This window comes from Anticarsia gemmatalis, chromosome 9, assembly GCF_050436995.1.
Source record: "Anticarsia gemmatalis isolate Benzon Research Colony breed Stoneville strain chromosome 9, ilAntGemm2 primary, whole genome shotgun sequence".
Lineage (NCBI taxonomy): Eukaryota > Metazoa > Arthropoda > Insecta > Lepidoptera > Erebidae > Anticarsia > Anticarsia gemmatalis.
The window spans coordinates 6,390,126-6,412,775 of record NC_134753.1 but is presented as its reverse complement, the minus strand read 5'-3'; the positions used below and the strand labels follow the sequence as shown (position 1 = coordinate 6,412,775).

Sequence of the window (22,650 nt, the reverse complement as noted above, 5' to 3'; positions counted from 1 at the left end):
ATGTGTCCTCATCGCGCAAGTACAGAATTCAATTAAATATAAATAATATTATTGTAGTTTTGATATTAACCATAAATTATATATATTTCGTATAATAATAAGTTCTATGAACTATCTAGCACACAAAGACTGACAGCTATAGGTTTTAAAACACTTTCAGAGGTAAAGCTTGTACCTAATATAAAGCGGGCTACAAATCTGCTTTTCTAACTGCGCAGTTTCGATTGCACTGATTAGACAGTTCGGTTTTACTGAGATCGGTGGGAACTACATAATTTTATTAATGTTGCACTTAAATGTTAATTTATGAAATAGATATATCCATACTTTAATTAGATAGGTACCTACTGACCAACAGTTTTCATTATACAGAAGTTTTTTTATGCTATAAATTCTATTTTAATGGAGCATTCCAGCCTAGCAAGCTTCATGCATTATAGCTTGGGAGGGTAGAGTCGTACTGACGTACCTACTTACATTCTTATCAATTTGACGGGAATTGTCGGAAGACGTCCAACTAGCAACGCGACAGTTCGAGAGCAACCGCAGACACTGCCTGCTGTGAAGAATTCGTTTTATGAGTGATATCAATAAATAATAATAAATATAATTCAGTTCACATAACAAAACGCAGGCAAATATGAAAATAACATCACGCTATATTTCCCCATGAGGGTAGATAGTTTGGTGAATGAAAGATGTAAACAGAAAGCCGCGGCAAATTTAAAAAAAACGCTTAATTAAAACGTTGTAATTGACAGTTTAAGGTTCTAACTTTTGCTTACTTGACTACCTATATAAGGAAGAAATCATATAAGTACTTTAGGGTTTAGACAGGTAAATACCTATTCAACCTATCGACAATACGTCGAAGGATAATAATATAATGTTACCACAATATAATTTGTCGCTATTTGGGAACCGGTCAATGTGACATGTGGTATCCCTATTAAATTTTTTCCCAACCCCTGTCTACGTTTTCCTTTGTCTATGCTTCCACCCCCTGACGTCACTGTGAAAATCGACCAATCCCATCGGGCGCAGTATTCGATGGCCCTTATAAGCGGCATCACTACCGCGCTTGACTTCGTACCTTATCTTCTAAATGTTTTCGTTGTGCGACAATATGTGCCGTTCAAAAATGATCTTAGCTGTGATTAAAATTGTTTAAAATGATCAGTGTCATCATATTGTCGCTGTGAAATACAATTTCTCTTTTATTTTCACACAAGTGTATTAGTTTCTAAAATATCGTGAGGGGGTGGTGCCGTGATGCCAGTTCGTAAGCAAGGTGAATTTCGATATTCCGTTATCGACGTTTATTGTCTATAGTGACCGTGTTTGGTTCGTGCTGTCATTGACTTTTTATTTAATTTGCACAAAGGGCCAGCAACGTACGCTACTATAGCACCCTTCTGTTATTCGTATCGATATTAGAGGGTTGCCAAGCACCCACATTTTACGCTCTACAATAATGCTCTGCATTTGGCTTATACTATTATTAACCCATACAAAAATATAATTGATCCTGCTTTGATTTGTTTTATTGTATTGTTCTAATAATGATATAAAAACATGCGCTACATTTAAAATGTAGGTCGAGTGGTGTGTCTTGTCTGCCTTACGAACTATGCCTTACCTAACAATACTTAGAATGGGCTTGAATGGTATGCTTTCATCAATGGGTAATAAAGAAAATGACACTATTAACTAACACCACCTTTGGGTATAATAGAAAGAAATTATGAAGAGATGTAAACATGACCCAGTTACTGACTTACAATGTTCCTATGCTATTTATATCAAAGAAGAATCAATGTATTGTGACCTTTATTCATTTCATTGTTTACGTTGATGTGACAGAGGCCCATCGAGCATTAGAACTGCTGGAAGACTACCACAGTAAATTGGTAAAGCCGCAGGACCGACAACTACGCCTTGCTATCGAGAGAGTCATTAGGATATTTAAATCTCGTCTGTTTCAAGCTCTACTTGGTAAGTTTTAATTTACAACTTTATGTTTTACAAAATACCACCTAGACTAGCAGAAACCAAGGAAATCTGGCAATTGTATTTCCCTCGAAACCTCCTTATTGCTTGACCTTCGCATTATAGGTATCTAGAGTAAATAAATGACCCCAATTGATGTTCATGTATATGAACCATACCTTTGTCTACACATGAAATCACCAGAAAACGGTCTTCTATGCTATTTTTTTCTATCTTCATAAGTAGACAGTCCACACGGTTGTTTTTGTTTAGGACATGTTTCGGTCTCCCACGCTTTTCTTTATACACTTCCCTTTATTTCAACCCCAGCACTATTAAGATTATGTAAATTAGTTATAGCATAATATAACTCTACATACAGCGCGTGCACCTGAGGCGACCCGAAAGTGTCGTAATAGGTACATACCTAAGCAAGCACGTCTGTGATATAATAGGAGTATTTACATGAAATTGCATTTCACTAATATTACGACAATGTTCAAACATTTCATTCTAGGCAACAGGTCAAGTGTACGTGTATTATGAACGTAGTAGTAATGGTATAAGGTAATTTATTTTAACTAGGCCACCTCATTAAGCAATGGGTATTTAGCGTAGCTACAATGTTAGATTAAAACCGATGTGTATTGCTACCACTTCACGGCAATTCAATTTACGCGCGTATCGCCCAAGGTATATAAAAATCTACTTACTACCCACACATTTAACGATAACGGTAATAGTTTCCAATGTGATAAGGTCCAGGATCCAAGGCTACATAATCAACATTAACATAATAAATACATTTATCTCACCGAACAGATATATTCTTGCTTTAGTTACGTCATGAAACGCTATACTAATATTATTCAACTTTTCACAGAAATAACGGAGCTTCATTCACCAATCAACCAGTTTTTTGATCCAACTGATAGTTCAAAACGGAAATAAGTTGCATAGGTAGTTAGCAAAAACGTAAAGCATTATAAAACTTACGATCGCCGACTTGATTTTAATTCGGTACATAAATTCGGAAAAGCTGTTTACTTACGATGGATTTTCACCTGTTTTTTTAAGCTAAGGTGAATTACCCATAGCTGGACAGGTGTATTACGATAGTAGAGTCTAGAGCGAAATGTTTCCGTTATGAAAAATAGGTTTAAGTTTGTTATGCTTTTGTGTTATGTAATTACGAGTGTACATTATGGTAATCTACTTTGACTAATTAATATGGAGACCATTTCGGTGATAAGTATTCATCTATGGTCTTTCATATAACCAACTGGTTAACAGTTAATGTTCTTAGAGTCTACCGAAATAGTTCTTTTAAGTACCTAGTAGTTTCAATGAGATAAGATATAGATAAGAATCTGACCGTTTGGATACAAAACTCTGGTAGTATAATGACCTTTACGTACAGCATATCATTAATTTTGTTGACGTTAAAAGTAGGAAGTAAATGAAATTTGTAAAATATTTTATTTTTACACACATAGACTTGAAAATCAATACGATAAAAACTACATAAGCTAGATAAAACTTGAATATCGATTAATGGCCGTCAGTGACCCCGGTACTTCCTTTACCTGCATAATACATGTTATACGACCACTTGGAGACTAGCCGATACCTTTGATATCGCACTCTAGCTGTTTACTACGTAACAAATATCATTATCGAGTATCGAGAACCATATTAAGTCTGAAGGTTTTAAGGAAATGTTATCTTCGATCAGTATTGAACGTTTATTAACTTCCACGTTTACTTAACCCGCAGTGCGTGCGTATCATTTTGTACGTTTTGTGTATTACGTATACATTTATGCAAAAGTCTGTTCTACTATACTATATCAACGGTAAGAAAAAGTCAGTTTGATTTCCCTCTCCCCAGATATAGGTAGCGAGTTTAGTTACCCATTGTTTGTTCACTGAATGCAGTAAATGCTCATGGAGAGCAAAATCTAAAAATAAACTAATATAAAGCTACCGTTCTTTTTTCAGTGTTAGCTATTACGCTTTGAACTTCAGTTTGACTTTGAAGTTCACTGGTCGAAGGGACCGAATCAGTCAGCTCAACAAGCTATAAATATCGGAACACGCGCGTGACCGCATCTCGCGTCACTAGCGCTCTTGAGTCTTCCTTGACCACGACACTGCTATTGTGATACACATTATATTTAGCCAGTTGTAATGAACATTACACAAGTATATCTGATATCAACACAGCGAAGGTCTGCTACACATTGACTACGGTTTTGGGCATGATTTTGGGCTAGGAATTAATCTAGCTATTATATTGTATATTATTAAGTAGGTGGGTACCTAATTAGATTTCATTTTCATTTCGTGAAGTCGGCAATAATCTTCGTGTTTTAACCAATGGTTAATGTAAGTATAACCAAGAAATTTATTTATACCTAGGTACCTATAATACGAACATCCGAACAAAATTAAAGCTATTTGACTAAAACATAGTCACCGCTTAATCTAATAAATCAGTCCACTCGATATTAATTTAAAGTTTATAATGTTTCTATAGTTTCTATATCCAGAGCTATGGTTGATTAATTACATTTGTTGCAAATTATAATAATAAGTACACATTCTTGAAGAGGCACAAAGGCCTAAAAGCCTGTGCTTTGTTAACGTGATGGACTCAAGGCTTAATGTTGCTCTCTTTATGGGAGGAAATCCATGCCCAGCATAAGGCTATAACTGGTTATAGGTGCCTATATTGTGCCTTCTTATTAAAAGTAGTCATTGCCTCAAGTTCATTAAGAAGATGTTTCTAAAGAGAGATTGTATTAACTTTAATATCTTTTATTTACATTGGATTAACCTTGCCCTGCTGTCGTGTCGTACTTGATTGCAGCTGACCGTATGCGTCATTTGTCCATAATGAACACATATGGGCTTCACTGCCTCACAATGTTCGCTGTCCGCAGATAAGTTCGCATAAATCTCCGTTGAATAATGTGAAAAAATCAAACTGTTTTGACATCAAATCGCATTGAGTTGGAAATAAACAGATGTCAATAATGCATAACAATATACAAACATGATACCTAAGTGTTACTTAGTAGAGCATGGCTGTATCTAATACCTGCTACCCGCAGATGTAATAAAGAGTTACAAGATGATAAGGTAAAACTCAGAATTATGCTAAGTTACGGCAAATCCTAACAATTTCTGTAAAACCTAAGTTTACCCACTGTACAAAATTTACTGAAAAATTGCAGTAGGTACATTATTTGTTATTAATTGAACATCAAAAAATATAAAAATAGTAGGTAGGTATAATTAGGACAAATTCACAGCTACGCATTTAATTGTCGCGTGTACGTGTACTGTATAAAGCACATGTATCGCTTACGCATGTAAGTAGGTACCTACTGCATTTATCAACTGAAAAACAATATTATTAATCCTCATTTCTGTTGTTTATTAAGTTAGAATAAGATAATTGGCTGGTTCAGCTTTTGTTGACCAGTTTTAAATAGAAATCTGACCTTACAGTGATAAGCAATATAAATTATTGACACTATATACCCACTTACCCAGCTTTTATATTTATATTCTACAATTTAAGTAGGTTAGAGAGGAACCTGAGTGCGGCAACAATAATGAAACAAAAGCAGTAATGTTATTAAGCATCATTATGCGCTATTGAATAATTTAAACCATCGCTTATTATGTAGCATCAGTAAGGTAACTACCTGTGTCGCATAGACGCATACCTATCCGTTTATGTTCAGCTGATACTGCGCTACGAGTTAGCCACTCAGCCAACTATTTGAACAAGTAATTTATAGACTGCTTCAATTAAACTGTTCATTTGGCTCCAACCTTCTCTACATTTAGGAAATTTTGATTGACATGTGCTGTAAATAAACCAATCCATATCGTAGTAGGCGGATGCGTTCGTAAACTCTACAATATGTGCGATGGTCTGTTTGACCTAGATCTCGAGATACGGGTCACCGACTACACCGGAGCCTTTCGCCGACACAATTCCCTCTTCGACATGTTTAATTGAAATTTTAAACTATGTTGGCTTAACTGTTCGATATTTTTTTAATCAATACAATACAAAGCAGCTGAAGGAACGGCAACATCGGTCGGAATCGGAACAAACTGATCCGAATATTTATTGTTGTTCAACTTTTGTATTGTTTAAATTCCTGCTTTACATTTTTCAATTCATCATACCGATGTAACTAGTGAATTCCCATTTAAACTCAATAACAGTTTTGCCAAAGTAAAGATTCATCTTATTCAGTTATGCGTTATGAAATTTGATTCAATAAATCTCTATTTTGCGTCACCATAGCGTCACTATCCATGAGTGTGAACAATAGTATAGGTAGGTAGCCACGTAATATCCGTAGAGATAAGTATCGCTTATCAATAAAAGTTTAATATTTCTTTTACGGTAATGCGTATTGCCAGCAATGTAGATTGGTAACCTAATTTTAAGGCGATAAAAGAATGAGTTTTGTAAATAGGTACGTATGTACTGAGAATAGTTCATTTACTATAATACTGTAGTCAATTTATTGCATACCAGAGTTAAGTGTGTCACGTTACTATATTAGTGTAACAATTAACTACATATTACATTCATATTAGAAACCAATTTGTGTCTTAAATCGGAGCGACGTGCAGTAGAACAGGTACACGCACTTTACCATACTACCAACTTTACCTTATGGTAGGTAGGTACTTACGGGCTCATTGTTGTTGGTTGGAAAAGTAACAATTAACTTCTCTTATAATATTGATACCTATTTATAAAATGCTTACGCAATATACAAAGCGATAGAATGATGATAATAAAAAAGCACGTGCGATACCTTTGGATGGTTAAAAGATGTTCACAAAATACGTTGTAAAAATATACTACGACTTTTGTATTAAACAATTAGAGGAATTTTCTGACGAGGATAAATCACTGAATCCTAGCTATTTACCATTAGGTACAAACATTTGTAGTCTTTGAGCTTCTGAGCTGCGATCAAACGATGCGGTGCAACTAACTGTAAAATTGGCATCCAGGCAGCTGAGACACCTAGGCTGGTCCATGGCTGACAGGTTTAGTTCATAGGTATTATGCACTAAGTTCATCTACCTACTCTTTACATGAAACAAAGTGGGGTCGCCGCCCGCACGCTCGATATCGATCTCTACACGACACGACTCACGCGATAGTTTTCACAACCCACCTTTTCATTGCTGAACTGGCTGAACGGAATTATTTCAGATCAGGATTTCCAGATAACGGACTTAGTGAATAAGGCATATTTAGCGCTAGTTGCGTGCATTTACTTGTCTGTCTACCTACATATTCATAACCTTTACCCAAATACTAACAGAACATATTAAGTGGGAAATTATTCTATTATTCGTGTGGTTCATCAAAATGTAATAGCAGATAGATTGTACAAGGTACTAAAAAGAAAATTATTTTCCTGTAGATATCCAAGAATTCTACGAGCTCACGCTTCTAGATGACACCAAATCGATACAGCAAAAGACTGCGGAAACTATACGAATTGCCAATAAATGGGAAGCGGACAACACTCGTCGAGAAGTAAGTGAATAATTACCACACTAACGTAATTTTATTTCGTAATTAACATATTACAGATACTACATACAATACTAGCCATGTGTATTAGGTAACTAGCACGGTCATGAAATTTGTTGGCACACAAGATTAAATTCTTAATATGAGAAATATTTAAATAGAAACAAAGTAAAACAATGAGGCTTGTATCTTTTTGATCGGATGTTTTTATGTGCAAATTGAGCAAGGAGATTCAGCAATTTTAACTGGGTTATTTACAGTTTAATTTGAACCTCCGTTGTTGACTTTCTTTACGGATTGTTTCATTTAACGAATAAATAAATAAACCATTGTTTTGCTGGTAGGTAGTTCTTTGATTTCATTATTTTTTCCTTTATTACGTCACCTTTGTCACTTTGGCTAGGTATTGTGGATTTTCTAACAGAAGCTAGAAAGCCTCTTTAGAAACTGGTAATAGAACCCCGACCTGGTGTTCGGATATCACTGAGAATGCCGCTAGGTTTTCAGAGGCAGACATCAGCAAGTAATCGTACCTATGTTATTGTCAATGTCAAAAATCTACAAGTCAATTTCTTTTGCGATACCTACATCCGCCTTTAAACTTACTTGGTAGGTAGGTGCCTACTTAAGTTAGGTACCTAGGTAGGTACTTACTTTGTACTCTTTGTAGGTGCAACTGAGAATTTCGCCTCATGCGTTGGTTATAGAGATCTAGGGATAAATATTCGTAGTGCTGGCAGAATTAATGATCTATTCAGAAATGTAGAGTTACAAACAAGGAATCTCAAACATACATACCTACCTACTTTAATATTTTAGTGTTTAGGTAGGTAGGTACCTACTTCTTCTATAGTCGTATTAAGCAACAAAACGCAAAATGTATTTCAGATACCTACAGAGGAAAGTGATTATAGAAGCGTATCCAATGCCTTCCTCCAGGATAACAATAAGAAATCAGAATCACGAAATGATACGCCAGACTCGACGAAGGTTAGTACATTTATAACTACCTAGGTAGGTACTAAATATTCAATAGTTATCTGTTTTGATAAAAGTACCTACCTATAATTTATAAAATCACCTCAAAATAAGTATCAAATAAAAGCGTTTGCCTATTTAATTTATACCTAAATTGCTATCTCATATTTAAATATTATTAGCAATGTTAAAATTGGTGAAGGTACATTGAACTCTAGAATTGACTCAGAAACTGGAAACTTGGTTATTATTACTACTACCCATTCGTATGATTATGAGATTCGCATGCCGGTCGAAGCCTAAAACATATTTTTTCAAGTTTTGCATTCTTCGTCAATACTACTAAATACATGTATTACCTATTATGAATCATTAAGGTATAAAATATTGTTTTTAATACAAATTCTCTTAATTATTGTTCAGGCACATTCTGTCGTGCCGCAAAGTGGAGAAATCGAGGAAAAAAAGGTACGTTCTAAGAATGACTAAACCTAAATAGATAAAAACAATTTAGTTCAGTTGTTGTGAAATTGTGGTCATAAGAAAATATATTTATTTTTGTAGTAAATAGAGTCATTTCCAATGGTGAAAATTCTTGAACAACTTACTTGCATTAATTTGTCTTATTTTAGTGGTTTGATGTCCTTATGTTACCGATCGCGATTGAAAACAGCGCCATCTTTTGTTCATTCTTCACAACTATCCGGGTCGTAGTGCGGATCGGGCGGTGGATCGATGCAATGATTCCATTTTTTTTTATTTTGATGACGTGACGTTTACGAAAGTGGCTGAACAGAGCGCTAGGTACAACAAGTGGACGGTAATGGCGGATGGTTGGTGTTTCGCGTCTCGTAGTACTATTTATAACCTAAAATATAGTACAAGTTTTCGGCGATATGTGCGCTAACGTTTCTTCGTTGTGTGGATTGGTGCCGTTAAATTTCACAATTGTGCCAATGACGTACGAACACTACATCGACTGAAAGTATATTACTCTTATAAATGATAATCAGTGAAATGATATTGCACACAAAATTTTGACATTCACACTGCTGAGATTTCGTATTCGTTGCAAGTAAGGCCATTTAATAAACACTAATCTATTTTTAAACATTTAGTAATTTCTTTACACTCTGGGAACGTTTTCAATTCTTGGTGAGACTAATGCGACTTCAGAGTTAGTTTTGCTTGTAACAATCGCTGTTACTCGCCCATGGTTGTTATAGGTACAATATAAGTACTATGATACTACTAGTATTATCAAGTGCTCATAAATTGCACACTAATAACGTAACACGGACATTCTAATTAAGGTTCATCGCTTTGACATTCATACCATCCTATCATCGTACACAAGTTGGTAACACGCCTAATAATTACCTAGCCATACATACATATCTACTAAAATCGCTATCAAAAAGGGCTCGGCAAATTCGTCCATTCATTAGATAAGGACTGCTGCAATTTTAAACCAAGCTAACATGATAAAAAGCTTTAAGTGTTATGGGACTATCAGCAAACATGAAAAGAGGACGCATACCTTGATAAAAGGTCACATATTTCTGATATGTTTTGGTGCAAGTTAGTTGTGGGTTCTAGGTAGAGAATGGTGCATGCTGGACATCGTCAAGTAAGCTGAAAGTGGACACAAGTGTGTAACTAACAATGCATGCAGTGTACATAGTGTAGTACGGACAACAAAATAAATTCCCTGAGGGCTATGCACACTTGTTTTCGAAAATGACAGAAAGACGGAAGAAAAAATCACATAATGGATTCCTTCGGAAAGTCTCCTCCTTGTTTAATCTTGACACGGTGAGTAGGTGACATGATGACTTCAATTTAATTCAGTACCAGTCAGTCAATAAACTTCAATGGATTTTCACCATTGTCACATGACAATAATAAATATAATTCTTATAATAATACTATTTATTTGAACAAGTTTTGTATTTATGTATTCTTATATAAATTGAATATTTATATTATTTATAATTATGTAATATTAGTATTGATATGCATATTTAAAATTTCATAGGCACAGTTTTTTATTTTCACCTACTTTTAATAGGTAGTAAATGGTTTTTTATTATTTCACTGTAAGGATTGTGTGCATAACAACTGTATTATATGAGTGTGAATGAAGTCTGCCCTATATATGTCATCTTCCTGATGTAAATTATTATCCAAATAATCATAATATCTAACATATTTTTATGAGTTTAAAAAACATTATTTATGACCAATGAATCTAATAACATTTTATGAGAGACCTTTGCTTACAACTAAATCATAATCTTGGATATGTATTTTTATATTACTAGAAAGAATACCTGTTGGAAAACCTTTAAAACCTCCATTTACCTGACCTTTTTGCCAACAGTATCTGTAATAGTCAATAGTAAGTTTATAAATTGACCTAAACCCATAATATTACCATATTGTACACATTTCTGTTATAATTTTCAGGCTCACGTTACATCACCAGAAATGAAGCAGGTAATTTAATAATTTTATGAGATGTGCTTCAAATTTAACTAACAATAATTGCTTTTTTATAGAATTGCTATATAATAAGGGTAATATCATTAAAAAAAATGGTAGCCTTTACAGGTAAATGGTATAGAAGGTGGTGGAAGTGAGCGTACACAAGGGGAGGATGGGTTTGTGTACATGACTGTGGTGTTGTCGCGAGCTGGTGGCGCCGGCCTTGGGTTCAGCATCGCGGGCGGCTCCGACAACCCCCACGTCGCCGAGGACCCTCACATCTATGTTACCAAGCTCATTCCCGGGGGCGCGGCTGCTGCCAGCCAGCTGCAGATCAATGATGCAATATTACAGGTTATTATACTCTATTTTCAGCCCTATGTAACAAAGTGTGTATTTGTCTCAATTTATAGAATTCCCCATTAGCAATGCGTAATTGTAGAATAGTAATAGGATAATAATGCAAATAATAGCAACAAGGGCATATTTTCATTTATATTACCCCATGCAGGTGAATGATGCAGTTGTTGAAAACGTAACACATGCTGATGCAGTTGATGCTCTAAAAAAGGCTGGCAGTACTGTGAGACTGGTGAGTGTTTGTTTACATATAATTTACAAGCCTAATTCTAAGTAAATATGTGATTCACAAACATTAGAGTAAGGAAGTGAGTAGTACATGGACACAAGAACAGGTTGACACATTCCATTGCCAAATTATTTATATCAGGATATAGTTGTCCAATAGTATCTGCCAATTTTAAATCATAATCGAACTATTCAGTGTGCCCTATATGACACAATCCAGTGGATGGCCTTCGCGCAAGGACTCTTTTACAACAAACATTGTCCCGCGAAAGACGTGAGTCACCTGCCGTGTAGCCGCGTAGTCTTAACTTTTAGTATTACATTTTTTATATTTTATATTCTTTACAGAAAATTCGACGTCGCGCCGCGGAAGATAATAATACATTAAATGTTTCACAAGTGTCAAAAACAGAGGAATCTGTGGAGATAGAGTTGGTGAAAGGTGGAGCCGGGCTCGGATTTAGTATAGCGGGAGGTCTCGGAAATCAACATATCCCTGGTGATAACGGAATATATGTGACCAAGATTATGGCTGGTGGTGCTGCTCATAGAGACGGACGTTTGAGGGTCGGTGATAAACTTCTTATGGTCAAAAATACTTCGGTGAGTACTTGTCGTCATTCATGTTTCAATAACATATCAACCGGTCGTATAATTGGCGTATCATAATATTGAATCAAGAAACTGATTGAAGAATGTTATGTAATATTTTTTTGTTACGTCGTTTCAGAATGGAGACGTAAATCTCGACAATGTAACGCACGAGGATGCGGTGGCTGCTCTTAAAGCGACGGGTGAGCGAGTTCAACTCGTTTTAGTCCCGGGCCCGCGCCACGGACAGCCCTCGCCGCGTACTTCGCGAGCTAACACACGTGAGTTTACATATTACTTGTATGTAGTACCGTGTACGACACATTACACCACCCTATTGACCTTCAAACCTCGGCCCTAAAACCTAAATACCACAGGGCCTCCAACCAATGTCATACGTTATTACTAGTCCAAACAAATTCGTGCCGTGTTAATATTATCTGTAATAACATGTCATGTATTCCTATAGTAATAGTTAGATCAACAATATTTTACACGTATATTACGTTTCTTATTGTTGATTAGTATGCAGCGTTTCAAATAGTAAAATTAATTAACATTAAATAGGTTGTATACATAAAAGGATCCTATTAGTACCTAAATCGGGTAGCATCGCATACCGTACCCCTTCGTCATCCACGATAATTAATTCGTCGTCACTTAGGCCCTTGCAGAATTGTCAGAAATACACACAATGGTGAGCATTGTTAAGATATGAGCGAGAAGATGATTCATTCCTTTGGTTTTTGAATGAATCTGTTGGGTAGGCCGAGTTCCGGGTCACAATATATATCGTGTTAAATTCGCCTACTATTTTTTTTGTAATAGCTTCGAGCACAGCAAACTCTCTTCGGCGCGAAGACGTGACGGACAGTAACGAAGAAGCCCGCGTAGTGGAACTGGAGAAAGGAACTCAAGGGCTCGGGTTCAACATCGTGGGCGGCGAGGACGGGCACGGCATCTACGTGTCGTTCCTGCTGGCGGGCGGGCCCGCCGAGCGCTCGGGGCAGCTGAGGCGCGGCGACCGCCTGCTGGCCGTCAACGACGTCGACATCACGCACGCCACTCACGAACAAGCTGCTAAAGCTTTAAAGGTATTACTTTTTTATCTAATCTACAATCTATCTATTCAAAAAGCTCCGTTTTTTCCTTATCGACTTCTTGTATTACGCTTAGGTACAATTTTGGATAAATTTGTCTATATTTCAAAATTAACATAAAATAAAAATGCATAATTTGATTGTACTTCTAATAAATCGATTCGTTAGACAGATTTTTCTATAATTATTAATAAGTATGATAAACAACAGTTTAAAGTATCACAGTACTGGTAGCATTGAGAGCCAGCCAATATTTTGTCGTAGTGTCATATTGTAATAACGAATGTAACATGTGTGATAAAGATTATACTATTGTTACATAAATATGCGGAAACTGATAACACTATCGTGCTGATAAATCTTGAAGATTACATGAATTTTCGTTTATCTTATTCAGTATGTATGTCAGAGTATATTTGCTGAGAGGAGAGTTCTTAAGGTCAATGTTCATTACGGAATACTGTTTAAGTGAGTGAGAGTGAAGTATTCTTTGTTGAGGGTTAAAGGGAAATTCTTTTGAATGTTCCGAAATGACGTTGTAATTAAAAAAAAAGAACATCAAGTATATTAATTAGATACTGGCATCAGCATACTCTGTCCTTCCTTTCGAAGGACGCAAGAAACTGAAGACCTGCTAGGGTTATATAACTATTCAATAATTTTATAAATGTCGTGATATCTGACATTATTTACAAAATGATTAATGATACTGTTGTTGTTTATGCTTGATTGTTGCCGCCATATAACAGTTGCTTTTAAATGATTTTCTATTATTTTTCAGAGTACAGGGCAGCAAGTGAGATTGACGGTGGTGTACAGACCTCAAGAGTACAACAAATTCGAAGCGCGCATCAATGAACTGAAGCAACACCATACACTTCTAAGGACCTCTCAGAAACGATCTTTATATGTGAGGTAACAAGACTAATTGAAATACATAATTATTATTCAAGATGAGTCTGCATCTCCTTTTAAATAAGAGAGCTAGCCTGCTCAACCATTCTGGCCTATTGTGTTACAAATCACAATGTTTTCATTTGCTAAGTTTTCCCGTAAAAACGAATGATCATTATTTTTAACACAATCGACATTTCTTTGTTGCCTACTTTATGAGCCTTCATCCACTTGGGTGGGAACCAAATTTTGTCTGGTGCCATATTATAAAAACGAATTTCAGAATATTACTAGCTGTCATTTTATTATAGGATAAGTAAAAGCTGTCATAGATACTTGTTGATTTCAGAGCTTTGTTCGACTACGACCCCGTGAGGGACGACGGATTGCCGTCGAGAGGGCTGCCATTCAGATACGGTGATATTCTACATGTCACTAACGCTTCTGACGATGAGTGGTGGCAAGCAAGGTAACATCATTTTACTTACATAATAAGCTTTCCTTTTTTATGTAGGCTTAAATACTGATTTCTAAAGTTATTTCAAATGCTCAAACTACTACTTTGCGTAATCGTTTGTTTTCTCTAGCTTTTGGCTTAAAAAAATCATTTGTCAATCCTCCAATTACCTATCATAAAATTCATCAAAGTTTCTCTAATATGAATATTGGTAAAATCTCTGAAAAAAACTTATATATTTGTATGGCAGACGACTGGACAAGACGGAGTCGGACGCGATCGGCATCATTCCGTCGAAGCGGCGGTGGGAGCGCAAGCAGCGAGCTCGCGACCGACAAGTCAAGTTCCAGGGACAGGGCACGCCCGTTAGCACTGTTAGTATTATTTATTACAAGGTCGTTTCATTGTCGCTTCACATTAACACTATTGTTGGCGTTTGTCAAGGCGATTGACCGTCTATTCTTAGCTTTATTCTAAGCCTGTATGTATTTCAAGGGTACTAAGTTAAGTCTCTTGTTATTATGTCGACAACATGAAACTGAAACTCGGCTGAATATTAAACTACTATAGCACGGTTACATAATGGAATAACAACATTATGTTTGTGTAATTACAGAGCCAATCCACATTGGAGAGGAAAAAGAAAACGTTGTCATTCAGCAGAAAGTTCCCATTCATGAAGAGTCGAGAGGACGGCAAATCCGAGGATGGTTCAGACCAAGAACGTAAGTATATCTATTATTAGCTAATTCCTGCTACTATGTACACTTCACATTCACGGCGCACAACTGATCGCCATACATTTAAATATCATTAACTTATTCACAAACATTATAAATAATGTATTATATGGTGCAGCGGTACACGTGTATTATAATGATCGTCGCCGAGCAGTTCCTGGAATGTGCTCACAGAGTATAATAATGTGATACAAGTGACAGATTAAACTGCACCTGATCATCGTCGGGCTGTACCGGTACAGAGAGCTTGGGCGCACGATGAACTAATACAAGGATTTTGTTACAGCTTTCATGCTTTGTTACACGCAGGAGGATGCTAACGCGGACGGTAAGTGCACTCTCCCTCCTCCTCTCATATTTATTACTCTCGCTACTGTGCTGTTAATCGTATGTAGGTCATTACGCAGTTTTTTTTTCATGCGGCTGCTAATAACCACTATTTAAAGTTAGGTCGTTTTTACATTGGAGCTATCTGCTTATTTCTAACCACAACGAATTCACGTTTAACATGAAAGTGAATAGGCTGCCCTTGTGGAAGTTCAATATTGCTTGTTATATAAATAAATGAGAGCAATTGTACACTGTTCATTACTAAGGGCGATCAAACTCAATTGTACTGTACTTTTCCATGCGTGGCTAATAACTTTTATTATTTTGACACACTTTTGTTCCTGTTAATAGAAAAGGGCATTAGAATATTTTCTATTACACAACAAGTTCTCATTAACTAAGTGGTATTTGATTGCCTTTAGTATAAGCAATTCAGTATCTATTATTATATACTTTATATTTGATTTGGACTTAAATATAATATTAAACTTGAATTGTGGTAAATACAACTTTTGTCATGAATATTTTCACATTGTTTATATGTATTTTATTATTTATTTTATAAATATGTGATATCTAACATCATATTGGTAAAACACACTTAAATTTTGTTAATGCAAGAAGTATTTATGGAACACAAACCATCATATATTATTGTTATTATGTGATATCATTTGTAATCACGATGTAGTCATTTACTATGACTTATTTATTATCAAAATGTACGGGATCTATGTGAGTAAACTATTGCTTGTAGTGTGTATGGAGACGCATGGTGATGCCTATAATTAAAATATAGGTCTAGCAACACTCTGCCCAGCAATCGGCATAATATCATTGTCGCTTGTCGAATAATATGATGTTGTGGGCGACCCAGTGACAAGCTATGTACTTATTACCTCTGTGTGTTAGATAGTTTTATTTTTTAATATGCCGCTCTGCAACCGCACAACTGTGTTTGAAATTTGTAACAGCTCTAAATGATTTTAAATCGTAGTATTTACTTCGATCACTTTTGAGATCAAGAAATGTACATTATTCATATTGAGAATATATACTGTATCGAGTAATATTCCTATGTACGATTATGTAGTAATGATTTGAGAGTCATGGCCTATTTCGATATAAGTCATAAGAAGATGAACACGGGTGTGTGGTGAGAGCTTCAAGTTACGATTTGGTGTTCCACAAGTAGTTAATGTTGATACTAAGAAGTGGTCGCAGCGAGCACACGGGTGGGTTTGAGCCACATCCGGCCAATGTCCCGTGCTTCTAGTTGCCTTACCGAAACCAGCGATACATCCTTATTATCATCTGGTCAAATATGACATACTTTTATTTGCTATTTATTTTCTCGAGCGCTATTCACGAACTCGTAGAGTTCTGTTTAACGAACGTACTCGACGATATCCGTCCGATCGGAGGTTCCCACCCCCGGCACCGCGCCACAGTGCGGACGCTCACCCCTGCGTATATTATAAATGTATGTAACGTGAATTTTTCTACGTGTAGGGGAAATCTTGTATCGAGTGGAACTTCCCATGATGGAGGAGATAACGCTCATTTATCTCGAGGACGAGAGTAAGTTTTGGGAGTGAGGCGTAGCTTGCGAGTGCCGTAGCCGATACCTTACCTCCCGCATTCTGGTTATGATCATCAATTAGAAACGTAGTTTTCATTTCAATAACACTCCAGTTTTTATTATTTGTCATATTTTCTTTCCGTTCAGTCGTTTTCAATTCATACAACGCGATTACTCTAATAGCCTCTCCGCACTCGAAAATATACCATCGAGCTCACGAAAGTTTGGATCATGGTTTCAAAATTGTTTGATCACTTGGGCTGCACGGCGGCGGCGTGAGGCGGCGCCGCGGGCACTGGAAGCACACAGGACACTACGCCGCTGCACGCTTGCGCTTGCGCTTGCGCCTGGCGCATGCACTCGCACTCACGACATACTCATTCCGGCTTGTTTTCTCTTTTATCAATTACGCTGTGCTGGTTTAATTTAGACTTAGATTTTGTCGCTTCGGATGTTTAGGGGCGCTGTAATTATTTTTTTAGCCTAGAGCGGTCGCCGCCATACATGGTTGTTGTATTGAAATGTGTATATTCGCTTCTTGTCTCTTCCGTTGGACCCGTTGTCGGTGGGCGTGGTCGCTGGAGCCAGAATTAAATAATTGTACCTTGAAACGTGTCACTGAGGCATAAGGTTTTATTTAATCTTGGCTAGTAGTTATTCATGTTGTTTAGAGTAATTTTAGAAAACAATGTAAAAGATTCGACACAAGATAAAATATTTTAGATTTGATTTCTTAAAATCCCATTGTAGATTTACGTGTTGAATATCGAGTCATGCATTTAATGTATTTCATGTTGAAAGGAGAAGAACATACAAATTAGATACATTGCATGATATCATATTCACCATGTACCCATTAGTCGGGTTGTGAACAAGATTGAGTTGCGTTTGTTTCTTGTGTCGAATTGTGCATTTTTCCAGAACTATGTTATGCTAGCTGGCAGGTGATTTAATGCATTCCTACTTGCGTAAGTCAGAACTTTTTAAATGTACCTTTCGCCAATTTCATATTAGTTCTGTATGACACTATTTACTTCACTATTAGGATATTTATTTTTACTATCGATATATATATAATATTACGTAGGGTAGATACAACATAGTGTCATATTGAATGTAGATGTTTATGTTCTATGAGATAATGTTTGTGTAATGAGATGTCGTCGTATGCAATATATTTTAATGACGTTTCTCTTACGGTGGGAGAGGTTGGTTTTGCAGCACTAGTTTTGCACATACTACTATTTTGATATCAGCACATATCGCACGAATGATGTTGTAAACATGTAAGTGGAAATCAGTAATTTGAAGCTAAGCGACACATGTTTATAGTTCACATCGGATCTTACGACCACATTGTACATTGAAAAGGCGCTCGGTCCATTGTTAGTTATCAGAATTATGAAAACAAAACACCATTCACTTGGGCAATAGTCACTGCAATCAAAACGCTACATAGATCACTGACACAGGTATGTATATAATGTATGTTGAAATGTAATATTTTACAGGTCAAGACGAAACGGTGCTATCTTATGAGACCGTACAACAGTTGACGATTACTTACACGCGGCCAGTGATTATCTTGGGCCCGCTCAAGGACAGAATAAACGATGATCTAATATCTGAATTCCCTGAGAAGTTCGGCAGCTGCGTGCCTCGTGAGTAACTTTCATTTATAGTTATAATTCTTCAACACTATACGCTTCATATCCACATGTTTTACTAGGATTATATAAGTTTTTTTTTAGAATCCTGTAATATTATCAAGAGCATCTTTGTAATGTTTATTATTGTGTATCATAAATATGAACACCCTGTTACGTTGCCAGACACGACCCGTCCTCGACGAGACTACGAGGTGGACGGTCGCGACTACCACTTCGTGGCGAGCCGCGAGCAGATGGAGCGAGACATACAGAACCACCTGTTCATCGAGGCGGGACAGTACAATGACAACCTGTACGGCACCTCCGTCGCCTCCGTTAGAGAAGTTGCTGAAAAGGTACAAATTCATCATTTCTGACATATATCGTGCTTGTATGTATAACCAAGTCGCCAAGATATGTTAATTATACGCTGTATAGTTACAGTGTGTAAGTGTAGTAGATTTTGTTGCTCATCAAACATTTAATCACTACTCAATCTTGGGTTTAAAAAAACAGATTTTTGCGGACTGATGTACTAATGGTAATGCGTAAAAAAACTAATTGTATTCGTTGTAATTTCCAGGGCAAACATTGCATTTTGGATGTGAGCGGCAACGCAATCAAAAGGTTACAAGTGGCGCAACTGTACCCTATTGCCATATTTATAAAACCAAAGAGCGTAGAATCTATAATGTAAGTAAAACATGTTTGTAAGTTAAACATAAAAAAAGACTATAATTATAACCCTCATAAGATATTTTGAAAGATATTATAACGATTTGTATATTTTAGGGAAATGAATAAGCGAATGACTGAAGAGCAAGCGAAGAAAACCTACGAACGTGCGCTGAAGATGGAACAAGAGTTCGCTGAATATTTCACCGGTATGTATTGGTTTTTATATCGGTTATGTCTGTATAAAGATTTATTAGTATAACGTATTAACCGAGTGTTTATATAATGATGTGCAGCGGTAGTGACGGGCGACACGCCGGAGGAGATCTACGCCAAGGTGAAGGCGGTGATCACGGCGGAGAGCGGGCCCACCGTGTGGGTGCCGCGCCGCGAGCCGCTGTGAGCCGCGAGCCCCGTGTGCCATACGCGCCCCCAGCACCGCCACCCCTCACGTACTAATTAGTACCTATTATAGTGCCTCGAGTCCACTCGCCGTCTCACTACAAGGTGCGGATGTTTTGTACGATACCGAGTAGTCGCGCCGCCCGCCCCGCGCCGCCCTCGCCCGCCCCGCTCCGCTCTCCTCGCTCGTTCGCTCGCTCGCTCGCTCCGAGCGCGATTTTAAACGCGTCTTTAGATTTACGATCAGATTTCTTGTATCACCGCTTCATAGATAGACCGTATCGGAGTTGTTTTAGCGTTGAGAGATTATTTCTAAAATTAATGTATATTGTCACATGTGGATAAATTGTTGACCGAGAACTCTCGCTATCGATAGCGTTCACCGTTGTTCACTATATTTACGCTTATGTTATCGTGCAAATCTATAGACGAGGACGAGTCGTCGAATGCAAGTTTTATATATCGAATTATTATTTTAATTATTTGACAAAGCCCACTAATTGTGCTTCGATTAACTATGTAAATTGTATATTTAATAACATTTTAAAATGGTATTATACATGTTAATTTACTCAGGTTGCTAGATACATTTTGAATTTTTCGTCAGTGTTAAGAGTTTACTATAATTACAATATTCAGATAGTGGATATATCGTACGAGATGAATCACGTTGCACAGGTGATGTTAAACCGCTATATAAAATGTATACCTACTAGTTATGATATAGTGACGCTGTGTAGTTGAACCCACCTCACGCATGGCTAGTTTAAGACATACATAATCAGGATTATTTGCTCAAGCGGCAATCTATCGTAATGGTAACCATTGAATCTCATGACATTGTGCACACCGTTGTCCTCCTTGACGACCTTGACACTCTAGGCGAGGTGCAAGTTGTTTGTTGATCATTTTTATAGTAAGCAATTGTGTTATATGGTGTGAAATGTCTCACCAATTAAATAGTGTTTGACATTTATTTATTGAGAATTTTATTTTCTTACGGAATAATTGATGCTCATCTGCAAATATGGCACTAGAAGCGAGCATGTAAAGCTTAGGTTGCAATATAATTGTTTGTTACGTCGTGGCGTATGTTTTGCTAATCATTATGTCCTTAATAACAGAGTAATTATTACCCCTGAGTATTATGTATGTACCTTAGTATAAACAAAATGATGCATATATACTTTTTAACATAAAACATGGTACTTAAATATTTTATTCGTAATAATGATTCAAATATAATGAGAATGTTTAAAAGTATTAATTATCTGATACATGACAACTGCTATTGATGATTTTATGGAGTATTTAAAATTTTGACACGGAAAGAAATTACGACAAACTGATTGGTGTAGCAGAACTGATAATTAATTTGTTAAATCTACCAAAGAGATTTGACACTGTGTATATTAGCAATATTGGTAAAGAATAATTCTTTGCTTTGTTAAACTCGTTATTGTTTGTCGTGATTCCTTTTTAATTAATTTTGTTGTGTAATGTAAATAATAATAATTATAGATATTTTAATTTATTTCTAAGATTCTGTATCAATGTATTAACATCATAGTCACGAAAATGGTTTATTTTAAAGCTATTTATTTCATCTTTTTTAAGTAGGTATTTTATTTAATAATAAATTGAGTTTGTGCAAATTAAGTGTATAATGTCCTTTTAACATGTAGTTTAACATTTAATTCACATCCATATTTGCAGATGTACAATGTTTATGAGTTAGTGATGTTCAATAGAATAGTTTGAATAAAATTATTTACGTTGAAAATCTATTGTTGTTTTTATTCAAATTACTTACCTATTAAAACCCATAGTTTACCCTTACCTGATCCAAGCTGCATTTTTTACCCCCGACACGCAATGTGTTTTTATACCTATGAGGGGTATGGCCTATTACATTTTTTATGAAGTAGGTACTACAGTACGTGCCGGCTAGCTCGTGTGCTTAATACATAGAAAAAAACATCGATTTTTATTCCAATATTCGCATACAAATTCCCAGTTATGTCGTGTTCTTTGTAAATCAAACTAAGCGTCACATCATATTTTGTAAAGCGCAGACCCCTGAATCCAATTCCTTCACTTGTATGTACGAGTTTGCTATTCTAATTATGCAGGCGCTGTTAGTTTCACTCAGTATTTTTGTCCGTATATTATCCTTTTGCACTAATGTGAAGTTTTCATAGCTTTCGTTGTATATAATGACTATACATTTTTAATGTTGGTTAGATTTTTTATTATTATCGTAACGTAATTACCTACCTTAAAAATAAATGATATATGCTCTACTGTTATTTAACCCATAAAAGCTATTTTAAGCGACTACACATAACAGTTTTGGGTTTGTATCTGAATTGGGAAAGACAGTAGGCAGCTATCGAAAGTTAAGACCTAGACGGAACTGATTCCCTTTCGTATGCAAATTCAAATAAAACGGACCCCAACTTACTTGACAAGATTTTAATGGTGAATAATGTTTAGTTTAGGTTAGTGTTGAAAATATTCTAACATGCAGTGAGAGTGTACCGGTATATGGTAACTGCCATGGCCACGAGGCTGACTTTTCTAATTACGTGTTCCCATGGCA

General features: G+C 36.2%; 1 protein-coding gene across 11 annotated transcripts; it reads left to right on the top strand.

The window, feature by feature from the left end:
- Positions 1-1,053: 1,053 nt before the first annotated feature.
- On the top strand, positions 1,054-21,833 carry dlg1 (MAGUK family member discs large 1). 11 transcript variants are annotated; one of them, XM_076118725.1, is made up of 22 exons: positions 1,054-1,291; positions 1,864-1,995; positions 7,463-7,578; positions 8,464-8,565; positions 8,977-9,021; positions 11,023-11,052; positions 11,167-11,394; positions 11,552-11,632; positions 11,977-12,231; positions 12,359-12,500; positions 13,048-13,313; positions 14,101-14,234; positions 14,563-14,682; positions 14,921-15,044; positions 15,287-15,395; positions 15,697-15,738; positions 17,253-17,321; positions 18,834-18,983; positions 19,155-19,327; positions 19,555-19,664; positions 19,764-19,855; positions 19,943-21,833. In XM_076118725.1, the coding sequence occupies exons 1-22, from the start codon at positions 1,273-1,275 to the stop codon at positions 20,047-20,049; spliced, it is 2,646 nt and encodes an 881-aa protein (XP_075974840.1). In that variant the 5' UTR covers positions 1,054-1,272; the 3' UTR covers positions 20,050-21,833. The 11 variants fall into 11 exon arrangements, with proteins under 11 accessions (XP_075974840.1, XP_075974839.1, XP_075974842.1 ...); XM_076118724.1 differs by having other exon boundaries at positions 11,158-11,394; XM_076118726.1 differs by lacking the exon at positions 17,253-17,321 and having other exon boundaries at positions 1,055-1,291; positions 11,158-11,394.
- Positions 21,834-22,650: the final 817 nt, after the last annotated feature.